The sequence below is a fragment of the Pyxicephalus adspersus genome, chromosome 3 (assembly GCF_032062135.1).
Source record: "Pyxicephalus adspersus chromosome 3, UCB_Pads_2.0, whole genome shotgun sequence".
NCBI lineage: Eukaryota > Metazoa > Chordata > Amphibia > Anura > Pyxicephalidae > Pyxicephalus > Pyxicephalus adspersus.
This window is the reverse complement of record NC_092860.1, coordinates 52,472,429-52,498,989: the sequence shown is the minus strand read 5'-3', so window position 1 is coordinate 52,498,989 and position 26,561 is coordinate 52,472,429. Positions and strand designations below refer to the sequence as shown.

The window sequence follows — 26,561 nt, the reverse complement described above, 5'->3', positions numbered from 1 at the left end:
CTGGCAGGCAGTGTGGTGGGAATACCTTCCTCTACTGCCCAAGAACTGTTGCAGGTGTGAACTGCCCCTTAAATCCTTTTTGCCACATGGCTAGTTGTATGGCAATTTATATAACATTTGTTTTTGGCTTTGCCATTTATGCTACCAAATGTACTACGTCTATGTAGGACTGAGCATCAAAATACAAGTCTAGTGAATTTTCATATAATATATTCAACCTCAATCACTATATCCTAAAAATAACCACATGCCCCCTTCTAGTCTGATTCATCTATGGCACTAGCTATCTTTTTTAAGTATAACACTACAATCTAGTAGATTAAACCTTTATAGTATAATGTAATTATACATTAAAGCCTAGGCATTATTGTGCTGACTTTTTATTATGTGTGTGTGTCTCCTCTGAAGTTCTTTGCATGCATTGATAAAGAACAATTCTAAATCAGCTCAAGAAAAATCTTTTATATTAACTGAAGATATCTTTCAGCAAACGTGACAGTACTTTTCATTGCAGAGATTGAGGTCAATCAGCTGTCCCTAAAATAGTCTTTAATAATGGTTTATTATTCAAATAGCAGTTAAAACCAAAATAGCTTTGGATCTGGATAACCATATAATGAAATGTCACATGCAATACACTGAGTTTCTTTAGTAAAGTAGACTATTAATACAATGATGATGTGTGAATTGCATTAATATAGCAGGGACACACTAGTGGTGGAGCAGTTAGCAAGTGGAACCACAGTCTGAAGCGGAGGATGCAGGCATGTGAACCACCCGGTAGTGTCAGATGTTGAAGATTCTGCTGGCAGCCATAGCTCTGCAAATACGGGGTTAGGGGGGAGGTATGAACAACAAAGTCACTTTAGTGGACACTTGTTCCTAAAAAAACATGCATTTTACTTTTACTAACCTCCAAATAAAAATACCAACTGCCAGGCCATCATGCTAGCATTCTGGTTGCAATTTTTTAAAACCTGTGATCTGGAACAATAATTAGGACTTATTTTCTGTGATTACAAAAGTACATAGGAGGATCAGCATGCCAGTTAAGCAGCTAATAATTTCTGAAAGAAATTTGCAATGACAAGCCCTATCTTTCTGTCATAGTTGTTTTACTTTACAGACTCATTCTCTTTTTTAAAAACAAAACAGGGTGCCAGCTGCCTGAATTATAGTTCACTGAGCACAGAATGCTCATGAAGGTGGGCAGCTGTTGTACTGGGCTTGCGACAGGTTCATTTCATGATTCCAACATTCACACATATGTGGAAGGATAAAAATAATTAGGAGATCACTCCTCCTTACCATGGTTTCCAATAACAATATTGTTTAATTGGCCTCTCACTAACAGCACATAATCTTTCACTGTCCTTCTAGGTGATTCAGACTATAGGGGCGAGTAAACAAAATCCAGTTGTAGTCATAGTAGTAGGGGCTTGCTGAAGAATATCTCCCCACTGTCCCAGGGATAACACTGATCCAATCACAAAGCTCCGACACTGTCACATGCGAAGAAAAAGGAACAAGTCATATGTTCCCCTATACCTTTAGCTACTGGATAATTTCCTAGAAGTTTCCAAAAACTGAAAAATGCAGTGGGCTGTAGGGGTGAAGTTTAAAAAACCTTTTGCTTTGCCCTCTATGGCAAATTACCTAAATCAGAACAGGCCTAGACCACTAAGTAATCTTGGTAAATGAATTTATAAATTATTAATCAATATTTTTTTCCTATTAGCAGCACCAGTTTCTTCAAATTTAGACAAATCTGTTCAAGAATTATTTTTATTCAAGACAATGTATTAGAATGATTAACAATTACAGAAAAGTATTTTGCTTAGATTAGAACTTTTTTTTCATTTAAAGAGATGGTTGGTTGTTATGGTACACTGTTGGTTGTATATCATTGCTCTTCAAACTGCTTGAAAGAGGGCGTATATCAAGCAGGTTTTCCTTTCACACTTGAAGCAAGCCATATACGTAAGGCATTTACCTATCTCAGACGTGTCTCAAACTGATGTGCAATAGATTTCAGTGGCACAAGTCCAAAGTGCAACTAAAGTGAAAAAATTACTAGCAGACAGGTTGTTTATTGCAGAAAGGACAAGTGATGTTCTTCCTGCAAACAAATTCAACTTACCTGTGTCATAACAATTTTTCAATTACAATCCATGCTTTGCCGGCTGCCGGTCATCACCCGGCCTTTTTCTGGGTTCAGGATCTTTGGTCATCTTTATTGGCTAGGCAGAAATGACATAACTCAATGCTAAACCATTGCTAAAAATATTTTGAACAGGCAGTTCATTTTTTTATTGCAGACAGGACATCCCCTGCCCCTTCTGCAGCAAAGAAGTTTTTTACTTATTTGACTTCATTCTACCTAAAGACTGTCAAAACTGACCAGAAACTCCAACCATTGTAAACCTTGAAGCCTGTTAATGTAAATTTGGGGAGTGTTCCAAAAGGCTGATTGTTGTCAGGAGCAGGTGCTGTGCAGTTGCTGCAGGAATTGCCAAGTATTAGAACTTTTTATGAATCTTTATGAATCCTTTCTTCATATATATGTAATGAGACAACACACAGTAAAATAAATGTGTTTATCCATTACAAGTCTGAGTAGGCACTTTGAAAAATAAAGACCACTGTCTTCAGGGGTCATGAGGGTTACACAATAAGGACCAAAGATGGAGGATGCTGCAGGATGGGCACCAAGAGTCTTTGTTATGATCTTTGAGAATAAATTACTTCACAGTTCAAGCATCTAAAAAGGTCAGGGATATCTTATTTTAAAGCTCTTTTACTGCTTATTAAAATATGCAGATATTTTCTTGTCCACAGTCTGAGCACCGGTGTACTTTAATGTAGCGGTCACCAACCGGTGGTCCGCGAGAACATTTTTTAGGGTCCGAAGCTCTGGCCACCGCCCAGAGGCGCGGACCATGTCCCCGTGCAGTTCCTAGGTTCAGGGAGGTTGCCGGGCTGTGTCCCTGGACACAACCCCCCCACTATCTCATTGCAGGCTCAGATCTGCAACGGGAGAGTGGGTGGGGTTATGTCATGATGACATCACTCTGGGGGAGATTTTTCCCCCTTTGAGTGACACGCAGCTCCCTGCGCATGCGCAGTCGGGAGCCGGTGATTTTAGTGGTCCGCGGGACCGAAAAGGTTGGCGACCACTGTTTTAATGTATGTGTGATACCAAAGCTTCATGTGACAACACATGTCCATACTTCTAAAAAATAAATGATTTTGTTTAAATACACAAGACATGTAGAGTATAAATCACTAGTTCAGCGTTTCTGAAAATAAGATAGATGAACTACAATGCTTGGATCTTGCTGTTCACACTCACTTTAGACATTACTATCCTATTTAGATAATCAGCATCAAAAGAAACAAGATAGAAATCTTTCCTTTCTTATTCATCTCAGGCTGGTATACAGGTGTATTAGCCTTCCTTTCGGAAGTCTAAATAAAGCCCAAAAACATTCTTTTCTAGCTTCAGAAAGCTTTGATCAGGCAGCAGGTGCCAAGAAGTCAGAATCCTTATTATAAGATATACACATGGAGAACGAGAGAGAGAGAGAGGAAGATGTGTGCTAATTATATATTCAATTTCCAGGCATCACATAGTGATAGATGGAGAGAGGAAGCAGCTTCCATTTAGCTATCTCCGGCTAGGAGACAGGGCTCTGCGTGTGAGCGGTGAAGGAGGGGGTCCAGACTCCTAGGTATATTTAGAGGGGAAAAGCCTATTTAATATGCATACTATGTGACATCTGCTGCATCACAGTATGCTTATTAGGAAGCCATGTGAACTAAAGCATGACTTTTTTTACACAGCAGGTATTTACATGTCATCACTTCCAAACAAATCTTTAAAAAAATAAGAGATTTATTTCTCGGTAAAAGCAAAGACATATGCTATACTGAACAGTCATCATATATAGAAGTTATTTAATTGAGATTCATGGCAAATTCCACCAATGAGGAATAGTCCTTATTTTATGCCCGCTGTCAATCTGTAGCCACATGTTGGTCTAGGTGGCTGCCATGCTCTTATACATTGCCGGACATTTATCAAAGCGCACCAAGACTGGAAAAGATAGACTGTCATGGTAAAACCTAGGTAAACTACCAAACCTCAGGTCAGATGGTCAGAGACTGGGGACATGTTATTGGAGTTGTTCCAATATTGGACTATTGGACTAGGCCCTTGCTGTAGAAGACAAGAATAAAGACACATTACAAGCTAAAGATCACTGGTATTACAGACCCTTTACATGTCTACACCGCTCCATTAAAATTTTCTTGTGGTATTCCTCTCACAAAGGTCCATTTTCAAAGAATAAAGTAAAAAACATAAGAGGAAATGACATCATACTAAAAAATAAAATGTTTTAATAAACAATTCATATGTCCAGAAAGACTTTTTTTTCTAGTGTGCTCCTCTCTACCTTATCTTGTTCAGGGAATTTATAGACTCCATCTGTTTGGCTGACTGTGTTTAAGTATTGGAACTTATCACTATTGTCTGGATTGTGTGTTTATTTGCTGATATGTTGTATATGATATAATATATATTTTTTAAACAACTTGGAATGTATTATGGGCTGTTTTGTACTATACACTTGGGGCTCTATTCATAAAGCAGGGAATCTGCCAATCCTTCATTCCCTGGTGAAGAATCATTTACTGCCATTGGAACTGATGTCTGATTCCCTGGTTTTAAATGTAGCCCTATGAGTAGTTACTTGTCTTTGAGGAACAATAAAAGCTTGAAATATACTGATAAGCAGTATAGACTTTAAAAACCTTTATCTGCTCTATATTGAATTATATAGTAAAACAATGGTATCAGATTTTTATTGTATGATATAAGTGCAATGGTATTGGAAATGGTTTAAAGACATCACAGTCTGAATATAGTAATCCTTTGGTATGACATAAACTACTTGCTGCAAGGGCCATCCAAAGGGCTGCAGGTGTAGCTCCGAGGCAAATCTGAAATTGTTTTTAATAGCCATGGAGAGTGGAGTTAGGCGTTATCAGAAGAGATAAATAGACATTTTCTGTTCCACATTTTCAGTGAACTACAAATACGTGCTTAAAACATGTTATAACAGCAGCTATACACTGATATTATAGTATTTGAGAAATCCTGTCTAACTATTCTGGTAACACAGAACTAGCATCAGGTACCCCTACAGTTACACAGTATGTTGTTAAATATAGGACACAACGGATGCACATTGTTCCTCTTCACACAACCTTTACACTGTAATAGATGCTTCATATAACTCTGAGTATCAGTGAGACAGTTTCCCTGGCAACTCTGTAATTACCACATACAATCATGCAAAGGACAATAGAAATGGCAGCAGAGAGATCCCTAAGGTATCATTCTGCATCTATATCTGTCAGTCTATACATTATACGGTACAGACATGTATATAGTGCAGGTATATATATATATATATATATAGACAGCTAGCAGATGTAACATCATGCCTTGTTGGAGAGGATGCTGAGCATCCATAAAGCCACAGGTGATTATACAACATTACTGCTGCAAGACCTCAGCAGGAGAAAACGAGACAGATAATCAGGTCAGGCCATTAACAGGGAGACACTGAAAACCACCGTGGTATAAATGTAATCACTACAGTTTTGAGCCAGCACTAATTAGTGGCCTGCAGCAAAAAGTGTCACCTACTGTAAGAAAGTCAATGCCTATTACATATGTTTACTGAGTTTTTTTCTTCCTGGACAACATAATAAATATTATTCATCTTCTTGGTTCTGCATTACAGTCCTTTTATTTTACAGATTGTCCCCTACTCCCCTCTCCCCATGAGATGTCATATTGGGCAACACACATTTGCCATGGCTGATGGCAAAAAATGCAATGCCATTTACCTTTGTCAAAAAAAAAAAATATCAGTATATTGGTAGCTATGCCAAAGACCAGCATTGCAAAATATGCAAAAATATGCAGTAAGCTGAGATATTAGGCAAAGTTGGGGTTTGTTTGTGAACTGTTTGTTTTTCATGTGGTTTTTGGCTTTTGCATATAGCTTCCCCGTATTGCACAGTGTTAAATTAGTGCCCATGCCCTGGTTTTCTACAAAAGGTTGTCATGGATGAGATGAATCTAATATAAAGCAATAAAACAAAAAATGATCCTGCAGATAGGTGTTTATTTATAGAAGCAGTACAAATATGTGTGATGTGATTTCACATGCAAAAAGCAAATATCAGAGGGGATTTAGTTAGTGAGCAATGAGGGCACAGGGGTTATACATGAAATATGCACATATTTGTAGGTCAGGTCCTCATTATAGTTCTACATACTAAAATAAATGTGAATGGTATGAATACATTCTGTCTTTATTTTACCTGGGATTCTGGATTACTGTTGTATAAATTTTATCGCATATATCAGTTGTGTTCATTGGAGAGACATACAAGCTTATTTTATCTTAATCCGATTTGTTGAACGATGGTATTTGTTTTCAGATAAAAAAAACCCCAGGGAATGATTGGATCACAGAAAACATGTTCAGTGAAAACCCTGGCGTGTTGTTTGACATGTTGAGGTCCAATGACCTGTGTTTGCTCACCTAAGGGCTTCAATTTCCATATTGCTATTCTGGGTCAGAGCTAACTGAATTCATTTTGAAAACAAAATTCCCTGCCTGGTAACTCGTGTCAAATATCTTTTCTGCTTTGCTGCTTCTGTTTCCCAGAGCTGTTCTGTATCCAAGTTATGGTAGCTTCTGTTACAATTTTTATTTTACATTGCACGTAGTAGCCAGCAAAGCCACATATAGAAGCCACATATATATAGAAGTAGAAATATAGAAGTATTTTTTGTAAAAGGTCTTGTAGCCAACATTGAGCTCCAATGTAGACAGTGGAGACTCTGTACAAGCAGAACACATTTTCACATTTTCTGAAAACCTTGCCCTATAGAATATATATATATATATGTGCCTTGCTCGTTGCTATGTGCCTTGCTCGTTCCGGGTAACTCACGACAAATCTAGCAAAATTTGTGATATTAAAAGCAGTAGATTTTCTATAATCCTATCGGACCTTGCATGCACCTTGGAATGTATTCATCTACACCCTTCACCTGGTGGAAGAAAATAAAATCCTTTAGAGCAGAATAGACATAGAATGTTTCTTGCATGTCTGTAAAAAAAATGTTATATTCCACTTCTCTTCCTCCTCTGTTCCCAGTGGCCTATTCCCTGATTTACTTTGCTCCCATGCCCCACTGGAATTTGTGACTTTCTCTCCCTATCCAATGTACCAGCACTGGGCTGGTGAAGAAGTTTTATGTTAATAAACATTGCTCAGAAGCTAGCTGGAAGAAAGTTTCCTGGGTGCAAAATAAATGACTACAAAAATGCAGTCCCTACTAATCCCTAATAAACACTGGCTGAAAGTTTGAAGTAAAGTTTAATGGATGTTTTTTTTTTAAATGCACAGCCGGGAAAACATGACCCCTGAACATTAGTAAAAGTTGTCTTAATAAAGTAAATTGAAATTTCACACTTGTGCTTTTGCATAGCTGCTGCGATAAATGCCAGTGGGCAGAGTAGGGGCTGCAGTATATCCAGAGCATAGGCATAAAAAAGGTGCAAACAGTATCGTATAAAAACACACAAAAAAAAAAAACATCAGTTCCTATGTGTATGATCCTATAAAAATATATTTCTGTACCAATGAAAATAATTTCTGCTCTAAATGAAAGTCCCCAGAACACTCTATTGCGTTAGCTTGGAACTGTCGTTCTAATAATAATAAAAAACATGTTGTAATTTTCAAAATGTAATTAAAAGCTTCATACCCTCCATTAACTGAATCCACAATTTGATTATTCAGCCATGGTCCCAGCTGAGCGTGTTTCAAATGATAAATGAGTATTTGCCCATAGCCGTGCTTACCTTTTATTCTAATTTTTTTTTATTTATACACTTTGTATTTATTATAAACTAATTGGATAATATAATATCATTATACTTTTATAATTACTCATTTTACACAATGAAGGTCTTAGCACGGAGCACCTATGTACTACCTACCTATGACATTTCTTATTCTTACTAATCAGATATCATTTTAAATGTTTATTGGTGACATCATTAATAAAAACTAGCTTTATCAGCACCAGAAAAAAGAACAATGCTCCATGAAGTCTAAGGCCTAGCATGGGTAATGGAGCTTCCTTGGAGAGTTCTAATTTTCCTCTGTGCTTATTTAGGTAAATACGCAATTTCACATTGATCTATCAAAGAGAACACATCACAACCATCACAAAAGGCCAATAAAATCTTTTCTTAGTTGCTTGGTACACATTTTTACTCTTCAGTGCAGGTGAGGCTACTCCTTATATACATATAAATAATCTGGTATTTAAAGTCCAGTTAAACTTCATTTAATGTCAGTTTAAATAATATTTTTTTTATAAATAAATACATTTTAGGTTTATCAAAATGAACAGTTTGCTTTCTTTGCCGGCATGCTGTAGAGAAGACCCTTCCGTTCTGTATGGCAGCAATGATCCCCCTGCATGTGCATGTAGAACCTGAAAACAGATGTGATATTGGGGCTTTTTTGACTCTAAGTTGCTTAATAGGCTAGCTGGATTTAAGTTGAAGACTGGAGGGTTGGACTATCATGGATGAATCTGGGTGATCCAGTAAACTTGAAATGTATTTTTTAAAAATCATCCAGGTTTAAATACAAACAATTTTTTACATTTTAAATAACCAGACAAGATTGCTATGCAGGAAATTTGATCAATCATAATTGCACAGCCACCTGCTACCTCCCAGACTGGGAATTATGACTGGCAACCCTTCTGTAATAGATAATAACACAGCGAGAGATAAGAGATAGTTTATGATAGGATAGGCCTTACGCTATCCTCTTGGGTGAAAGTATTATTTAAGGTTTTTCAGGATACATACAGGGTGGTATTAGTCCTGCTGTAAATAGCCTTAAACTGCATTATAAAGCTATTATTAAACTCCATACTAGACCTACCTCCCACCCCCCTCACTGATCAAAAATAAAAATATCTAAAACCAATTTTTGTTCACTTAAAGCTTTAGTTACATGATGTTCCAGACACCATCTGTTTCCTTTTTTACTTCCAGTGGTGTCCAAACATGCACTGCCTGCCTCACATTGGCACATCCAATGGCTGTCTATGGTAAATCCTTTTTTTAAGATCGCTATAAAAGTATTACCTGATAATAAAGTATCTAAATGCAGCCATATTACAAAAGGGTGTTCCCCAAAATCAGGTGCAATGATAGATAATAAAAAGGGAATAAGTCATTGGTATGGGATTTTATCCATTAGAGACCTTTTATATCATTATTTCAACACTGTGTGCTATAAAACGCAGGAGAATATAAAATCAGTAAAAAGTTTTAAATATCCAGGCCACAGCTGGAAGGCCAATAGTGTATTTTCTGCATGCATTATTCAAAACCCTAGTATCAGCAAATATTGTATCCACTAGTGTATAATGAAAGCACTTGGCTCTGGGCCCTAAAAAATACAGAAGTTAAAAATGCAATGTAACAGTATTTGTAAAATGTAAACAATATATTCTAAATTGAGTGCAATTAAGTCGTTTTTTAGTGGACTATGTAAGTGCTGTTTAGCAGATCCTAGCTGGGGATTTTAAAAATATAAATATTACAAACGTTTTTATGATACCAATATGCTAAGCATCAAATACAACTTTTATCAGTGAAGTAATTAGAAATACAGGATATGAATAATATTTAACGTTTTATTCAGCCAGGAGTTGGAGCTTTAGCCACCTTGTTATATGTTTTCCTCTTTTGCTGTAAAAAAAATGTTTAGTGAGCTCAATTGCTCAAGAAGATTTTTATATGCAAGTGAATAAGTAGGAGTGATCTTTTATTAATTTGAGGTTTCAGTCTATCAGAGTAGACCTGAAACCAAACAGCTCAGGCTCATCTTTTTTATAAGCAATATTAGGCAATAGTGCTTTGCTAAAACCTGTAATAAACATATTTTTTAAATAAAAATTGTATTTTATTTTAAAAACAGGTATAATATATTATTAAAAGCTGTATAAATAAAAAATGGAATCAAACCATGAAACTCTTTACACCTGCAAATCTCCCAATACAAAAGCCAGTTCAAGACCCCTATACTGTAAAAGTGCTTGGGGACATGAACACAGACATAGATATAAATAAAATCGTTCTTTTCACAGGAGGCTGTTATGTGCGTAATCTGCTAAAATCTTGTTAAAGCGTGTGGGCAGTAATGTCATTAAAAGCTCATTTTGCAGACACTTTCCTAGATACATGGCTACCCACTGGCTTTTTTTAACCCTTAGAAAAACTCGTACAGATTGTTTGTTTTTTTCTCTTTGTAACGGATCTCTTCATTAAACTTCCAACTTTAAAAAATATCATAAAAGTTTTAAAGATAAAAAAGTGTGTTTAATAATCATTTATTTATTTTATTATTTATTTTCAACTTCATTTATTTAAATATTTTGTAAAGCAAGCAGTGCAAATACCTACATTTGGTATCAGCCTCTTACAGTTTTTGTACAGCAGAAATCAGGTGAATAAATTTACTGGTCAATATTTGTACGTATGTGAAGTATTAAACATTTGACCATGAGTGTGTTTTATATTTAAGGAATGGGTCACATGTGTCTCACACCTATAAGTGCCAGTAATTGAACAGAATGATCAAAGAATGAACTAATTCAATGAATGATCATCTCTAAGCAGATAAAAGACACTAATTCATTTACAACTAAAATCATGAACACACACTTAAGTGTATTTTTTAAATGCAAACAATGTAAATATATGAATGTGACCTGTTATCAGCCTTTTACAATCCCCTGAAAGAAGTAAAGTCAGTATCCTATCAGTTATCAGTTCAGAGTCTGTCCACTAATATGCTGAAAGGAAGATAAAGCAGAATGACTGATATTGTTGTTGACATATTGTTATTTTAAATTAGTGGAAAGAGAAGAAGAGGGGCTAAACTCTTCTCTGATATGTTATTTCAGCCCTACTGAGTTAAATATTCAATGAAAAAAATAGGCAAAGAGGGGCTTTTATGGCAAACTGTTAAATCATATTTACTTAAGGTAAAGAGAGGTTATTTATTGAAGTTATAATTAGGTAACACATTCATTAGGGAATATTGAAATCACACATTACATCTTATTGAAAATTTTTAGTGATACACAATGTCACTGAGAATTAAATGTAAGAACCTCAATGAAACCAAAATCATTATCCCACTGTGTACTGAATTTAAAATCATACTGAAAATGTAAAAAAGTAAAAAACTGAAATCAAATAATGATCAAACTTGTTTTGAACTCATAATATGCCTCAGTAGTGTGTATTGCCAACACATGCCTGTATGCACTCCCAATATCATCTGAGATGCTTCTGGTGCCCCAGGGGATTTCTTCTCAGATCTGGATTGAGTCACCAGCTCCTGGACAGTCTTGGTACTTGGTAAAGATGGATGCAGCAACACATAATGTTCTAGACCAGTGGTCGCAAAACCGTTTCGAACCTAGGGACCAATAAATGCACTGACTCTGTACCGTGCATGCGCGGGGAACTTCCCCCAGAGTGACATCATAATCCCAGAACCCATCCACTCCCACTGCAGAGACACACCCTGCCCACTGCCCTGAGCCTAAAATCTGACTTCTCCTGACCCAGCTGGGGGGGGGGGGGCGCACTGGCCAGAAATGGGGACCACCGAAATTTTCTTGCGGATCACCAGTTGGTGACCGCTGTTCTAGAGGGTTAGTATTGGGTTTAGGTCTGGTGAACGACCAGTCAATATTATCAATGCCTTCATCATCCAGAAACTTCTGACACACATTGGCCACATGAAGCAGAGCATTGTCCTGCACCCAAAAGGATTCAGGTCCCACTGCATCAGCAAGTTCTGACAATGGACCACTAAATGCACCGACTCCGGACCCCACATGCGCGGGGAACCGTGTGTCACTCAAAGGGGAATAAACCTTCCCAGAGTGACATCATGATGCCAGAACCCGCCCACAACCGGAGACACAACCCGCCCACCATTCTGAGCCTTCAATCCGTATGGGAGACCACCAACATTTCCTCGTCGACCACAGATGGTCCGCGGACCACCAGTTGGCAACCGCTGGACCAAACTACCACTGACCCACTGCTAAACTGGCCATGCTAGATGAAGTTGCAAGCAGAATCACATTCATCATGGTGTCTCCATAATTTTTCACATTTGTCACATGTGCTTAGTATAAACCCTCTTTCTTCAGTGAAGGGAATGTGGTGCCAATTGCTAACCTGCTTTTTCTGGTGTTCCCAGGCAAATGCCAATTGCATTACACAGTCTCAGCCTGTGAATACAGGTCCCATTTCAGGACATTGGGCCCACATCCCACCGTCAGTTCTGTCAGAAACATGAACAAGAGTATGGCTCCTAAGGTCATATCTTTTCTTACAGGTACAACTTTTGTTCGTCCTCACGCAAGGAATTCCAATACTGGTCCTGCTGCAGGGTTGTTGCCCTTCAATGTCCCCGTCCTGCTTTCTTTGTGTAAAGACAATTTTCTGGTATTGTCTGTATGCTCTTGAGGTATACATAGGAAAACTTCTTGTGATGGGAACATCAGATTGTCTCCAGGGAACATCCGATCGCCTCATGGAATCAAGAAGGAATTTTTTTGTTGGAGCAAATTGTACCAGGTTTTTTTTTGCCTTCCTCTGGACCAACTATGTCCATGGGGTTTTAAATCTGGGATATATTTATTTCCCTAGTGGTTGAACTTGATGGACTTATGTCCTTTTTCAACCTGACCTATTACGTAACTATGTGGTGGCATATGTACTGTAGATATGTCAACTTGGAGGATCTGGACTCTTTGTGTAACCTGAATGGGTTGGGTACCTCCTCATGTCACTGTACAGGAGCATTAGTGACAAGCACACTAGGAAAATGCAAGACTAATGAAAAATCAGGAAGAAAAAGGAGAGAGAAGTAACTATTTCTTTTTTGGTGGTTGGCTCACTGTTGCCCCTCCTGTCCATCAAAGCTTGTAAAATAGGTCCACAATCACTATGCTTCATAACAGATTATTTGACTTGGTGTTATATTGTGCTGATTGAATGTTCCCTTTTTTTGCACTTTATATACATTACCATATTCCATAAAGTAAAGCAAGTAATTAAACACAATTCCCGATAAACTAGTGAAAATTGGTGTCTTTTTTCTTTCATGCTTGAAAATGTAATTTATACTTAGGAGCTTTGTGGCTTATTTGGACTGCAACAAATTTACCAAAGCAGCTAAATTATTTTGTCCTTTGATGATATGTTTCCTTGTAATATTCCCCCAGTCCCTGAATCAGATACATAATCACTGTAATGTTGCATACTTAATATAATAAACCTATGCATGGATGCAAATAAAGCAAATATTTGAAATATTCCTTTTTATTTTGAACTCTAAGGGCTCTATTTATGAAACAGGGAATGTGATATTCTCTCAAACATTCCCTGCTGGGAATCAAATACTGCCATTGAAACATGTGGACCTGGAGGATTCCCATGTGGGAATGTTTGAACCAATGTCTGATTCCCTGTTTTTTAAATAGAACCCCAATATTTTTATATTCCTTTGTGTGCAATATCTTAGGGCTGTTCCTGACCTGACCACTGGAGGGAGATATTGTATTTAAAACAGGACTTGTCATAGGCTTACAACTGAAATAATAAAACCCTAGAAAAAAAGTTCAGAGCCATCTCTGCTATACTAATAGTTTATTTATAACTGTGAGGATCTTTAATCTTTACTATTATTTTATCAACTTAAAGTTTCCAAAATTTGTTATTGACAAACATGTATGATTGTTCTGTTTGATAAAGATGGGAAATTTACCAGAGAAAAAAAAATATGTGTAGTAAAAATAAGGAAGAGACAGAAGGGTGAATATGTGGTATGGAGGAAGGGGCGTATGCTGCTTGCATTGCATAATCAAAGTTCTGAAATCAAAATGTGGCATTACTGATTACTGATAATTTAATTAATTTTGTACCTATCTTGATCGGTACCCTATAAACAAATCCTATTACTGTAGTCAGTTTCCTTTGCTTAGAGTTGACCCCAAAATACTGATGACTGAGATTCATGTTTATAACTGAATACCCCAAGCTGAATTTGTAATTTTGTATTTCCAAAAAGCTTCTTGGAAAAAGGAACCGAAGGTTATTTCTGTAATGTCCTCCAGGTCCCACTTCCCTGTTTCAGTATCCCTGGCAGAATTTTTAAAGAAGGTGGATCAGGCTGTTTTATGGTCCCATCAACCCAGGGTTCGGGACCTTCCCAAATTATTCTGATCAATTTTGTATCATTTGCTACTCTGAAATAAACCCTTTATTTGAAATTAAATTGGCCAAATCACAACTGATCAAATTTTTCAGAAGTTAATTTATCTCTAAGCCTGATAAAGGCTTTGTCTGTGAAATGGATTTAAAAATGATTGATATGTCAAAATTCTTTTTTATGTGTGTCCTTATCTATATACAAATGATATGTTTTGAAACCTAATTTACATATTTGGTTCCTTCATTTTCTATTTTAACCACCTGGGCGTTTCACTTTTTTATTGTAGACCTGTAACTTACAGAAATATGTCCGAACACGGGTCTAGTAGATATGAAAAAAAAAAAATTTGGAAAACAATATTGTAAAAAAAAATAATAATTACTTTTATTAAAATTAAATAAAAAACACAAAAATCAGCTTAAACAAGAATGCATAAATAAATCAAAAATACTGAAAATGCGATAATTCGGTATACTGTATAGTAATATATTTTTCTAAAACACCTCCCTAGTGTGGTAAATTTCCATAAAGTTCATTGTCACATACCTATAGACAAAACTACATAAATATATTTTGTATTATTTTGTATTGGATTGGATACAAGAGTTTGTATTGAATCCAATACAAAATATTTGAATTTCCCGCTACGACCCCCGTCGACGGGCGCATGCACTGACATCATCAGTAATTGCCGAGGGTCGCGTACGCGAACGCCGGGTGTTCTAATTCTTTCCGTACTTCCATGCAAAAACAGTTACATTTTTTGCATGGAAATGTATTTTAGATTGCAGGCTATAATTCACCGAATTACTCAATAATTACTTATAATTCACCGAAATATGTTCAAAATTTTATAAATTTAATAATAAAATTTTATTTTAAACAATTATTTTTTAAACATAAAAAAAAATCTTTAAAAAAAATCTTTAAATAAAAATAGTGAATAATGTAATGTACCTGTACAGTAGCTTATATAATATTTATATATATAATACAATTATATATATATTATATAAAGATTTCTTTGTATTGGACTCAGCTTTTACAGCTTTTTTGTATTGAGTTCAATGCAAAGTGATTTGAATTTCCCGCACCGACGCTTGCAGCGACGTCACCGGGAAACCCCGGAGATCGTCACTGCACACGCTGAGAGAAGATAGAAGAGAGAAGACGTCTCCGGAGGAGCTGCGGGGACAAGGTAAATATCTGATTGTCATACAACATTGTATTCATACAATGTTGTATGACAATAGGATTGCAATATAACGCTTGTTTATATTTTTAGCTACCCAGCACCTGGTTCAGCAAGTTTTCTTACCCCGGGCTAACCGCCCGGGTGGTTAAATGAAAGTAAGAGAAATAAAGAAAATGGGTACCTAATGTGCATTTATTATTGCCTGCTGAACAATCATTGATGCCTAGATGACCACAAGCGTGCTCAGTAAAATGTTTGGCTTGTTTTGCTGTACTGAATAAATGAGGGTATCAGTATGTATTATCTTCCATACTGTAGCCCTGGTTTTTGCTAATGTCCTGCAGAAAAATACACAATCCAGCTGGCACAGGAAGTATAAACATGAGCACTGTGCACCTGCTGCTCATGTGTACCAGCTCTATAGTGAGCAGCTCTGGGGTAAATGACATTGTTGTAAGAGATTAACAGCTTGTGTTGTATTTGATATTCAGCCCCAAGGCATTTTGCCAGTCCTGTAGGAAACACTGCAGTTGTGTTAGATGAAAAAACCATGGGTGTGTTTATAACAAAATGCAAATAATCTATTTACGTAATAAGGGCCACATGCAAGAGGAATAATTAAATTAAACGAGAGTCCAATCCAGTGCACAGTATATACTGCACATACATGCCACTTCACTTGTGCCATCAAAGTACTAAAATTAACATAGCTCAGTACACAGAGAGTAAAATAATGTACAGCCCAGTTTACAGAATATAGGGGTATAGAGTACATAATGTGCTGCATAAAGGTGTCAGGTGCATGTAAATTACAGAGTGCAGAGGTCAGGAGTATGATGTGTACACAGTGCAGGGGTGAGGAGAGGGGACCATACAGAATGTATGTAACTTACAATGTGCTAGTGTCAGAATTTTAGTAAACAACAGCCCCTATAAATCATTCTACCAACTCTATCAATAGTGCAGCAGAACCCCCGTAGGACATTTCAATAACACTCACTCATTTACATAAATTTACATACATTCAGACACCCACATACCTACACATACCTACACACTCACACCCATGCATACATATACATACATATGTATATAACAGATATATATAACAGACACACACTCACATGCATGCACACCCTTACTTACATACACACCACATTTCCTTTGCTGCCATGGATGGCCAGCCTAAAGATTACAGCAATGAACAGTTGCGAGGTTTTAGGTGTGGGTCTGTGAACCAAGCGAAATAGCTTGCTGGGTCAGGTTCTGGTCCACAAGCTGCACATTGGACAACTAAGGTCCAATACCTCCAACAGCTCCAACACTCAACACACTTAACATCCTTATGTGAAAAGAAAGAACAAAACATAAATTGTTTTTTTTTTCTCTAGTAAACAGGAAGCAGAAGCCTTAGAAACAGAATTACTGGAAGATTACCGTTTTGGAAAACAGCAACTCATCGAAATTATGGGACACAACTGTGCAATGGCCGTAACAAAGGTATGTTGTGTCATTAAAACAAACCCAATGTATTTTTGAACTGTTTTAAACACATTTTCCATGTAATAAAAAAACTAATTAAAAATATCTAATTAATTTGTTCCAATCCAACCCAAAACTAAATTTTATAGAGAATGAGAGAAGATTAGGACTTCCATCTAAATTTTACTAACTTGTTAGCATTGGTAAGATTTCAACTCATAACAGGCAAGAATGTTATCTCTATGGTAAATTAGAATAAACATCGATCTCCATGGGTCCAATCTCCTTGATTGAAACAAGACCTGAGAAATGTCTGTGCCATTTTCTCATTACCTCCTGTCCTGAATGAAGGCACTGATAAATAATTTGTAACTATTTTTAACTTTATCCAAAACTTTAGACTTTAATAATGCTTGTAAACCATAATATAATCCTTACTTGCATACGATCTATCTTTCACGTTTGACCATTCAGGTATGTCCTGGTGTCCAACACAGCCTTTTGCAAACTTTTTAACATGGAGGAACACTTGAAATAACTCAGGTCTCAGAGAACCTCTGACATTATTTATGATATGCCCAGTTCATGGTACATTAGCTTGGTGTTAGTGGTATGAATGCCTTTTATTGTTGGCCAGTGTGAAGAATGCCACCTTTACAGGTACCCATAAAAGTCACCGTGGAGCTGTGGAGAGGCACAAATAGCTCATTGCTCAAGGAACCCCTACAACTTCTGGTGGAACCCTAGCTGAGAAATGCCGGTCATACATAAAGAAAGGCAATCAAGCTTTTTATAGCAGTTCTTATTTGTCATGTTGTCCATTGTCCTTCAAGCCATTTTACTCACCAAAGCCTTTATACAACCTATGCTTGATTACCTCTAAAGTAATAGGTATGGTTGACAGTGGTGGTGTCAATACATAAACATAATTGATTGAACAGGTTTGACAGAGTTTCCTACATGCACAAATGTGAATTGGCGTGCTATATAGACTAGGTCAGGACTCCATTCAGCTTTGGAAAACTTGAAAAAAGAATGTTATATATTAAATGTTTTTCACAAGTACACACATTTTCATATACAAAATCATTGGCTTGTATTTCACATAAAGCTTACATATGATTCCTATTTTGACCTTATTAAAAGCATGTGGCAATATACTATGGTTATGACACACCAGTGATTAATACACTTCTAATAGGATCCCCTAGCATCTACACTAAGCTATGTGGTTGTATTACAGTGCAGCTTTTGTTTTAACAGTAAAAAAAGCATTTAAAAGCATTTCAAACTATGGCTAGCTGGGGTTAAGGCACACTTAATGCTGCATTGTAATACAACTACATGTCTCAGTCTGGGTGGATGCTAAGAGAGGACTCCGTGCTCAGCTAAGGACATGGTCCTTGGTATGCCTGTTCATAAGCCAAATACCAAATAGTACCACAAAGGTCTCCAGTTCCTTCAAAAAAAACAAAAATATTTACGGTACTCTATGTAGTTACCTATATTTGTATTTGTCAGGTGTATCCACTGAAAACTCTTCCCAAGAAGCAACCTACTGTTCTGATTATCTGTGGTCCAGAGGTGAATGGGGCTATTGGCCTTGTCTGTGCTCGAAACCTTCGTACTTATGTAAGTGGTTTGAATGAAATTGGGAAGTCTCTCCAATACCATGAAAAAGTGGAGGCTCTTTGTTCACTGTTCTTTTTTCATTTTGACATTGTGAGTCTAACATATTGAAATTCATGCATACAAAAAGTTATAGAGCTAAAAATGGTATGATGCCTTAACATCTAATCATCGGTCTGCTTTAGACCTGCATGAGAAATGATTGGTTTACTCGGTCAAGCTCTCTACGTTGTTTTATAGATGCTACAGAGTTTTAGGTAAACCATGTTTGCCTAGACATAACAGACCTTTTTAGGTGGATATAACACAGATAATATACTGTAGCATACAGCTTCTTTAAAATTTGTTGAGCAGCATTAAATCACAATTCAAACAAAAACATTTCACTTATTACATTTTCTGGCAGGGAAATGTTCTCTTAATTAGTTTATACTTTCTGTCCCTTATGCACTCTTTTAATATATATCCTAAAAACAGTAGAGTGCATTCTACTTTTGTCTTGTCATTTAAATTACTCAACTTTTTTGAAATGTTAATGTCAATGACACTTCTGCTGCTTATCTGGTCATATGGAGCAACCATGCTTGGCACCATATAACCAATAAATACACATGGGGTTTTTGGGAGCAGCTGCAGTCTCTCTATGCCCCAGCTGGGAGATTTGTTTATGCAAGGAAGGCAATACACCAAATAATCACATTATCTTTACTACATTATTTATCGTAACTGTAGTCTAATCAGATCTGTCATTGTTAAATCTGTCATTGTGGTTGTTGAGAAGCTATAAATTCCTGCAATTTACATGCAAGTTGGTAATTTATGATGAGATTTGCGGTTCCCCAACAGATGAATGTTCTTACCTTTTGTAGCCATGTGATAATGTTCCTGATACTGAATTGTTTTATATTGCACACACTTGATTTAGCAGCAATTGACCAGAATTAGGGTGTCTGTTTTAGAAATTACAATTACAAGTTTAGGCCTTTGTTTTAAATGCTGCTGAGATGTACAATACTGTACAGAGATGGAATGTATTATTCAAGCAGCCAACATGTTGATAGGCTCATTGAAGGAAAAAAACTGTCACAATCAGAAAACAAAGTATCCATTCAAACATACCTATACCATGCACAGTTCTCAAAAATATTTACAATGCACAACTATATTAAAACAAAACATAGTTTTTTGCCAGTAAAAATGCAGTAAAATGGGTTGTTACTGATTGTGTCCCATGACTGTCTGTGATCTTTCTCCAATTCTTGTCCCAATTGCAGTGAGCGAGAGAAGAAGAAAACAATGGAAAATCTCTCAACCCAGTGTACATACAGCAACAATATCAAAAGAGATAATTTTCGTAGTTTGAATATTAGGATAATCCTAATGGAGTTACTGACAGTAGTAATAAGCTAGAAGAAGCTCTGTTTTCCAACCCATTCAAAACTAATAAAATCCAAAAACACAGATTCACAACTCCAAGAAACAAAGACCTGGTGATTGATATTTCAGTACTCTCATGCTGCTTGCCTCCCCTTTTCCTGACTACCCAGGCTGCATGCTGGTAAAATTTAAGGGAAACTCTATGCTTTTTTATTTAATTAAATAAAATGCATACAGCTTTAGGGCATTCCATAATCATCTTTTACAAAGCATTTGTTTATTTTCATATATTTCATAAGGCATATTGCCATCCAATCCACAGTTCCTGCCATATGGTATCAAAAACTATTATTTAAGCAATAACGTATGACTTCCATGGCTGTGTCCGGTCCCCATTCATTTCTGGAAAGTTTGCGCCTATTACCTGTAAAAATAACCTAAACTATTAGGTTTGACTTCTATTGACTTTATTGGGGTTCGGGTTCAGCAAATTTCACACTCTGTAATTTGAACCTGAATAAATTTGCTCTTCATGAAAACTAAAGTATAAAGCAAATGAAGCTTGAAGGGATGAAAGTAAGCATGCCCCAAGAAGAAGTCAGAAAGGAATAGACTTCTGGAGAAGAGTAGGCTTCCTGGATTGAGCTAGTAGAGCCTTTTAATGTCTGCAGAAAATATGTTTTACAGGGATTCTGTACTAAAAGCTGGGTACTAAAAGGCATTTCTGTTCTGGCTTGACTAGATGGTGTTCTACGACTTTAATATATTTTAGAATCATTGACCCAGAATGAGTAACAACTCAGGTGCTTAGCTAGATGTCAAACAGTTATCTGAATGCCTATTAAAATATTAAAATTAGGAAAATTGCCCCAGTATAAAGTATTGGTCAGACCACATCTGGATGTGCAGTCCAGTTTTGGTCACCAGTTCACAAAAAGGACATTGTTGAATTGGAGAGAGTGCAAAGAAGGACAACTAAATTAATAAAAGGAATGGAGGGGCTCAGCTATGAGGGGAGATTAGCTGAACTGAATCTATTCTCCCTTGAGAAGAGACATTTAAGCGGGGATATGATCACCCTGTATAAATATATAAATGGTCCATATAGAGAACTCTCTTCCCCATTATTCACTTTGAGATCATTACAAAGAACAAGAGGCACTCTGCGTCTGGAGGAAAAGAAGTTTAAGGAAGGGATTCTTCACTGTAAGGTCTGTGAAAATGTGGAATCGGCTTCCTTTAGGAAGTAGTTTCAGCAACTACTATAGATTGCTTTAAGAAAAAACTGGATGTTTTTCAAGAAGCACAGAATATAACTGGGTATTAAGGATTTAAAGTAAAAATAACAGTGACTGTTGATCCAGGGAACATCCGATTGCCTCATGGAATCAGGATGGAATTTTTTTTCCCCTGTTGAAGCAAGTTGTACCAGGATTATTTTTTTGCCATCCTCTGGGCCAACTATGTCCATAGGGTTTTATATCTGGGATATTTATATTTTCCTAGTGTTTGAACTTGATGGACTTGTATGTGTGTAACTAACTTTACAGACACCAAAGGAACATGCTAAAGGATGTTGTTTGGAAGGTCTGGCTTAGTTTGGTCCCTGGAAGTGTGAAATTTAGGATTTAAAGAATTATCCCATTCTCCATACTAGGGTTACATGCTGGCTCCACCACGGTATATCCAAAGCTATAGTTATGGCACCCAGATTGAGACAGGTCTATACTGTATATGAGTTCTGCGTGTTATGTGGTGGAGATTCACCTATACTATGAACAGAAAGGAATCTGTATTCTGAAATTGTTAAAACAAAACTAATTTAGATGCTTAGGCATAAACGGAGGTGTTTATACATGGAACACCAGAATTGTTGATGAAGTAAAACTGTTTTAAATGAAGGGAAGGTCTAAACTTCCTCTGAACCATGGTGTAAGTCAAATCAGCAGCAACAGGAAATGTTTGATAGACAGTGTTGCTGCTATAAGAGGCTCTCCAAGTTGCTAAAAATAAAGGTTTACATACTGAACCATGAATGTCTAAACAATGCGTTAACTGCTTGAATAACTGCAATTATATGAAATTAGTTTAGGATTATTTTTTCTGAGATTAAGGAGCAGCCATTCATGTGGGAATCAATTTAATCTTACAGGGTTCACAAACATTTTCTTTTGAATGCATGTTGTAAATTTAATTTAAATTAACAGGGAATTTGGACTGATTGTTTACTTGCTTGCAAATATATCCCACACTTTGATGGATGCCATTGGCTATTCAGTAAAGTTATGTATGTGTGTACATATAAATATATATTATTAAAGCCTAATTGTTTTATTATAGGACTATGAACCTACTATATTTTACCCTAAGAGATCACTAGATAATATGTACAAGGATTTAACCATTCAATGTGAGAAAATGGACATCCCCTTTCTATCGTACCTTCCTACAGAAGTAAGTAATATTTATATTTTCAAATACTTTTGCATTGAATACATTGGTTGCTCCTAGACTAAAGGCAGCTACTACATTATGTGTACCTTTATATGAAACAACTGTAACAGTGAAAGTGTGGAATTAAAAGAGGTAGCTAAGCCAGAGGATGCTTGTGCAAAAGCAGTTTTCCTCTTATTTTTAGCGGACCTCCTGCTTAAAATTGGTTTCATGTACATCTAGACTTGTATGGGACTGCAAAACGTATGAGACACAAACAAAAGCCTGTTGAAACTGATTAGGATTGTTTTATTTTGACTAGTAACCTACTAAATAAAACTTTTTTTCTGTTATTTATGTTAGGAAACTATTGCTTTGTTTTGTGTTTATAGGTGCAGTTAATTAATGATGCCTATAATTTGGTGGTGGATGCGGTACTGGGTGTGGAGGCAAATAGTGAAGAAGGTAAAGAGCCATGGGCCACCATTTTGGGAATAATGAAACAAATAAAGATACCTATTATTAGTCTGGATATTCCATCAGGTAGGTGCACAATGCCTAAGTGTTCTACTATTATAATTCTTTATGTGAGTATTTACCCTTATCATACTCAGCTACATATGATGACTCTTAGCATAGCATGTGTAAATACCTAACCATCATCTAATTAAAAAGTGTGAAATGTATAATAATTTTCAGTACCTTTCTTTGTTATTTAAATATGGTACTATAAACATTTTAAGGGAAAGTTTCTGCCACACTCCAACTCTCTTACCACTGCAACTGGCAGACCCTCTTTTCTCCTTCGCCACCATCAACAAACTATTACTCCTCCTGCCCTTACAACCTTTATGCAAGTCACCCCCCCCCCCCACCAGAGCACTCTTATCATTACACAAGCTCAATTACACCATTACACAATAAACTCACCAACTACTACTTGCCTATTCATGTCTCTCCCCAAGCACACCTACCCTTCTCAGCCACATTTACCTTTACTATTTATCACCATGCCAACCACTGCACCTGCCACTACCCAAAATCACCTACCATTAAGTCAGCCCTTTGCCCCTAACATCACTGCACTAGCCCTACATTGTCACCAACCTGAGCCAGCATCTCTCCCTCATACTCGCCTCCTGCCTCTGTGCAAGTCACCTTTCCACCCTGCTTTAGCCACCTCTCACCACGTCTGCCGCTGTACCACCCCAGTGTCCCACCTACACTACAGTTCTCCCAGTGCTCTCAACAACCAACATTATGTCAGTCCCTTCCAAACTCCTTCCTCTCTATCCTTAACCTGGGGACGCCTGGTCATTCCAATACAAAAATCTTATCACCCACATAAAGGGAAATGATGGATTTTTTTTTACTATATTTTTAAATGTTGGTTCTTAAACATAAAGTATGGCAAATTGGTGATGGTAAATAACACTGATGTGCACACAAAGACATCTGCACTTTAAGGAATAACAAATTATTTGAAATTTGTATTAATAAACTGAAATGTGCACACTGTGTTGTTTACAAGTATGGTAAAACCGTCATCCAGTTTTATATAAAAACATTATGAAGGAATTCAAAATAATTCTTAGGTAATTAGCAGTGTGGCATAATTCAGAGGCATACATCAGAAATGTCATAGTTTTAGAGGTTAGGAGCACAGGTCACTGTTAGCAGATTGTTTTTTTGGTACCTTATTTTCATGGCTTTGATGAGATTCTCTAGAGTAAGAAGCTATGAGATGAGAGTCAGCAGACATGATGTCATGTGAAAACACTTCACTGCCCATCTGCATCTGGAAATGCATTCAATACCGGAAAGAAAGAATGAAATGAGAGGATAAATGAATGAAATCGCGGCAAGAAATGTTTGATTGTTTATTCCATCTCCCTCTGTCCACCTTGTACTAACCACAGAGTAATGCTTTACTACTTTACCATACACAGATGCTTATGTGCCCAGCATTCCTAATGGTGGCTGACCTTCAGTTGCACAGTGTTTGCTGTTACAGGACAAATACCATGCATATACTTTTTGCATGTAAATTGAGAAGGTGATTGGTGAACAACTTGGTTGGCATAACCACCAAATGTCTGCCAAATGGTCTCATTTTGATTTTCAATTGATAGCTATTCCATTTCAGTAGCAAGCCCCAACTTCTTTGTCCTGAAAATTATATTCCGTATTTATACAAAAAATTATTAAAACAAGGCCTCTGCTTGAAATATTATTTGGGGACGATTTAGACATTTAGGGATGTCCAATCCCTTCTCCTTTTTTACTAAGAGGAGTGTGGCCCCTTCTTCTCATCTGACAACAGTATTAGAGAGTAATCAGTGCTAATGCATTGGAGGCCAGCCACATGTCCACCTACCTGCCATTACTGATAGACATGTCTGTTTGTGCCTAGGAAGATCCCAAAGATGTTTGCACTTTAAGAACTTTCATCCTTTTTTTATTATTCCACCATTTACCTATTGCTGAGGGATGCTTTTCTCAGTTGAGAAAGCAAGTTACTCCTAATACATTTTATTAGCTCTACTTAATACTATATCTTGTGTTTGGCTGGATAGTGTTTATTGCTTTGTAGATCATTAGTGTTCCATAGGGTGTTATAGGGACTAAAGGGTGTTCTGAGCACATGCCTCAAGCTTGTTGTGGTTAACATTGTTTTTCAATTATTAGCTTACAAAGAATGCTTTAATAATGCAGGAAGATAATTATATATAAGGGCAATAAACAAGCAGGAAGAATGTCTATTCAAAATTAAAAAAAAGTTTTGAGCATATAGATACTTTAAAATGTGTACAGAAGAGAATTTGCCATTGCTGACCTCTCGAAATTGTTGGTTACACATCTGTTTCTTTAGTAGTTCTAGGCCCTGGCCCTAAATAAGTGTGAAGGCTGATGCAAAACCCATGCTATGCATACTTATGATATGCCCTCCAGTATGTTTTTGAAAGAGCTAAACATGGTAATAATTTGACACCCAAACTAGCATTCATCAGTGGTGGTTAGTAAACAATATATCCACTTTTCCTCAGTACAGTTAAGCAGCTGAGTAGCTATAACTAGACCAGAAACCCAAAACAGGTAGACTTAAACCTTTGTATCCAATCTAAGGCTTTTATTTCATGCCTTTATCGCATGAATTGTTTTCAAGTGAGTTTCTTGGAACACATTTTTATTTATTAACAAATGTCTTTATTTGCCAGATTGGGATGTGGAAGCTGGAAATACTGAAGGCATTAAACCTGAAGTGCTCATTTCCCTGTCTGCACCCAAGAGATGTGCTGTCCAATTTTCTGGGAAACATCATTTTGTTGCAGGAAGATTCCTTCCCTATGATATACAGAAGAAGTTTGAATTAAACCTACCAAAGTATTCTGGGACTGAGTGTGTTGTGGAAATTTAGAATAGAAAAAAATGTTTTTGAAACTGATATCTGTCAATAAATGTATACATTTTCTGTATTGTTTTGTGTTTTTGGTGGGACTTGTCTTTTATTAGCTTGCATCTCTCTGTTGACGAACCAAGTAATGATACATTTTTAAACTGATATTTTGTATGATTTTACACTCTTTACATAACAGCGGTTATTACAAAAAACATTTTTAACCCTACTGCAGTGTATTATAATATTAGGAATCTCGTAAAAGCATAACATTTAAAAAGCTGATTGCCTTCTGACTCTTTCTCTCTCGCTCTTTTACTGAATCTCCAAAATACCCATTAGGGATAAGTCACTTATTTAACTCATTCATTTGTAGATATATACCTGAGCTAAAACGTTAGAATTCTGCAAATAAAAAGTTACATCCGTTACATAACCAAATGTAAATATGTAACATGCTGTGGTGATAGGATTATGAAAATATCAGTCACAGAAGCAGCAACACCTCAAAGTAGAGTACATGCTACACCACACACAAGAAAAACAAAATGCAACCTCTTTGTTGCTAGTAGTGCTACTGATGCTTCATTCTTGTCTGGTATTTGAGGCAAAGATGCAACTTTT

At 36.6% G+C, this 26,561-nt stretch overlaps 1 protein-coding gene across 2 annotated transcripts in view; it reads left to right on the top strand.

The window, feature by feature from the left end:
• The window catches only part of YJEFN3 (YjeF N-terminal domain containing 3), a 47,070-nt gene extending 21,044 nt beyond the window's left edge, over positions 1 to 26,026 (top strand). Inside the window, exons 2-6 of one of the 2 annotated variants that reach the window (XM_072404592.1) lie at positions 17,011 to 17,119; positions 18,623 to 18,733; positions 22,448 to 22,561; positions 22,933 to 23,083; positions 25,759 to 26,026. In XM_072404592.1, coding sequence (XP_072260693.1) covers positions 17,011 to 17,119; positions 18,623 to 18,733; positions 22,448 to 22,561; positions 22,933 to 23,083; positions 25,759 to 25,958 — 685 coding nt within the window. In that variant the 3' untranslated portion in view covers positions 25,959 to 26,026. The remainder of the gene's footprint in view (positions 1 to 17,010; positions 17,120 to 18,622; positions 18,734 to 22,447; positions 22,562 to 22,932; positions 23,084 to 25,758) is intronic. The other variant, XM_072404593.1, reaches the window with a different exon arrangement.
• Positions 26,027 to 26,561: the final 535 nt, after the last annotated feature.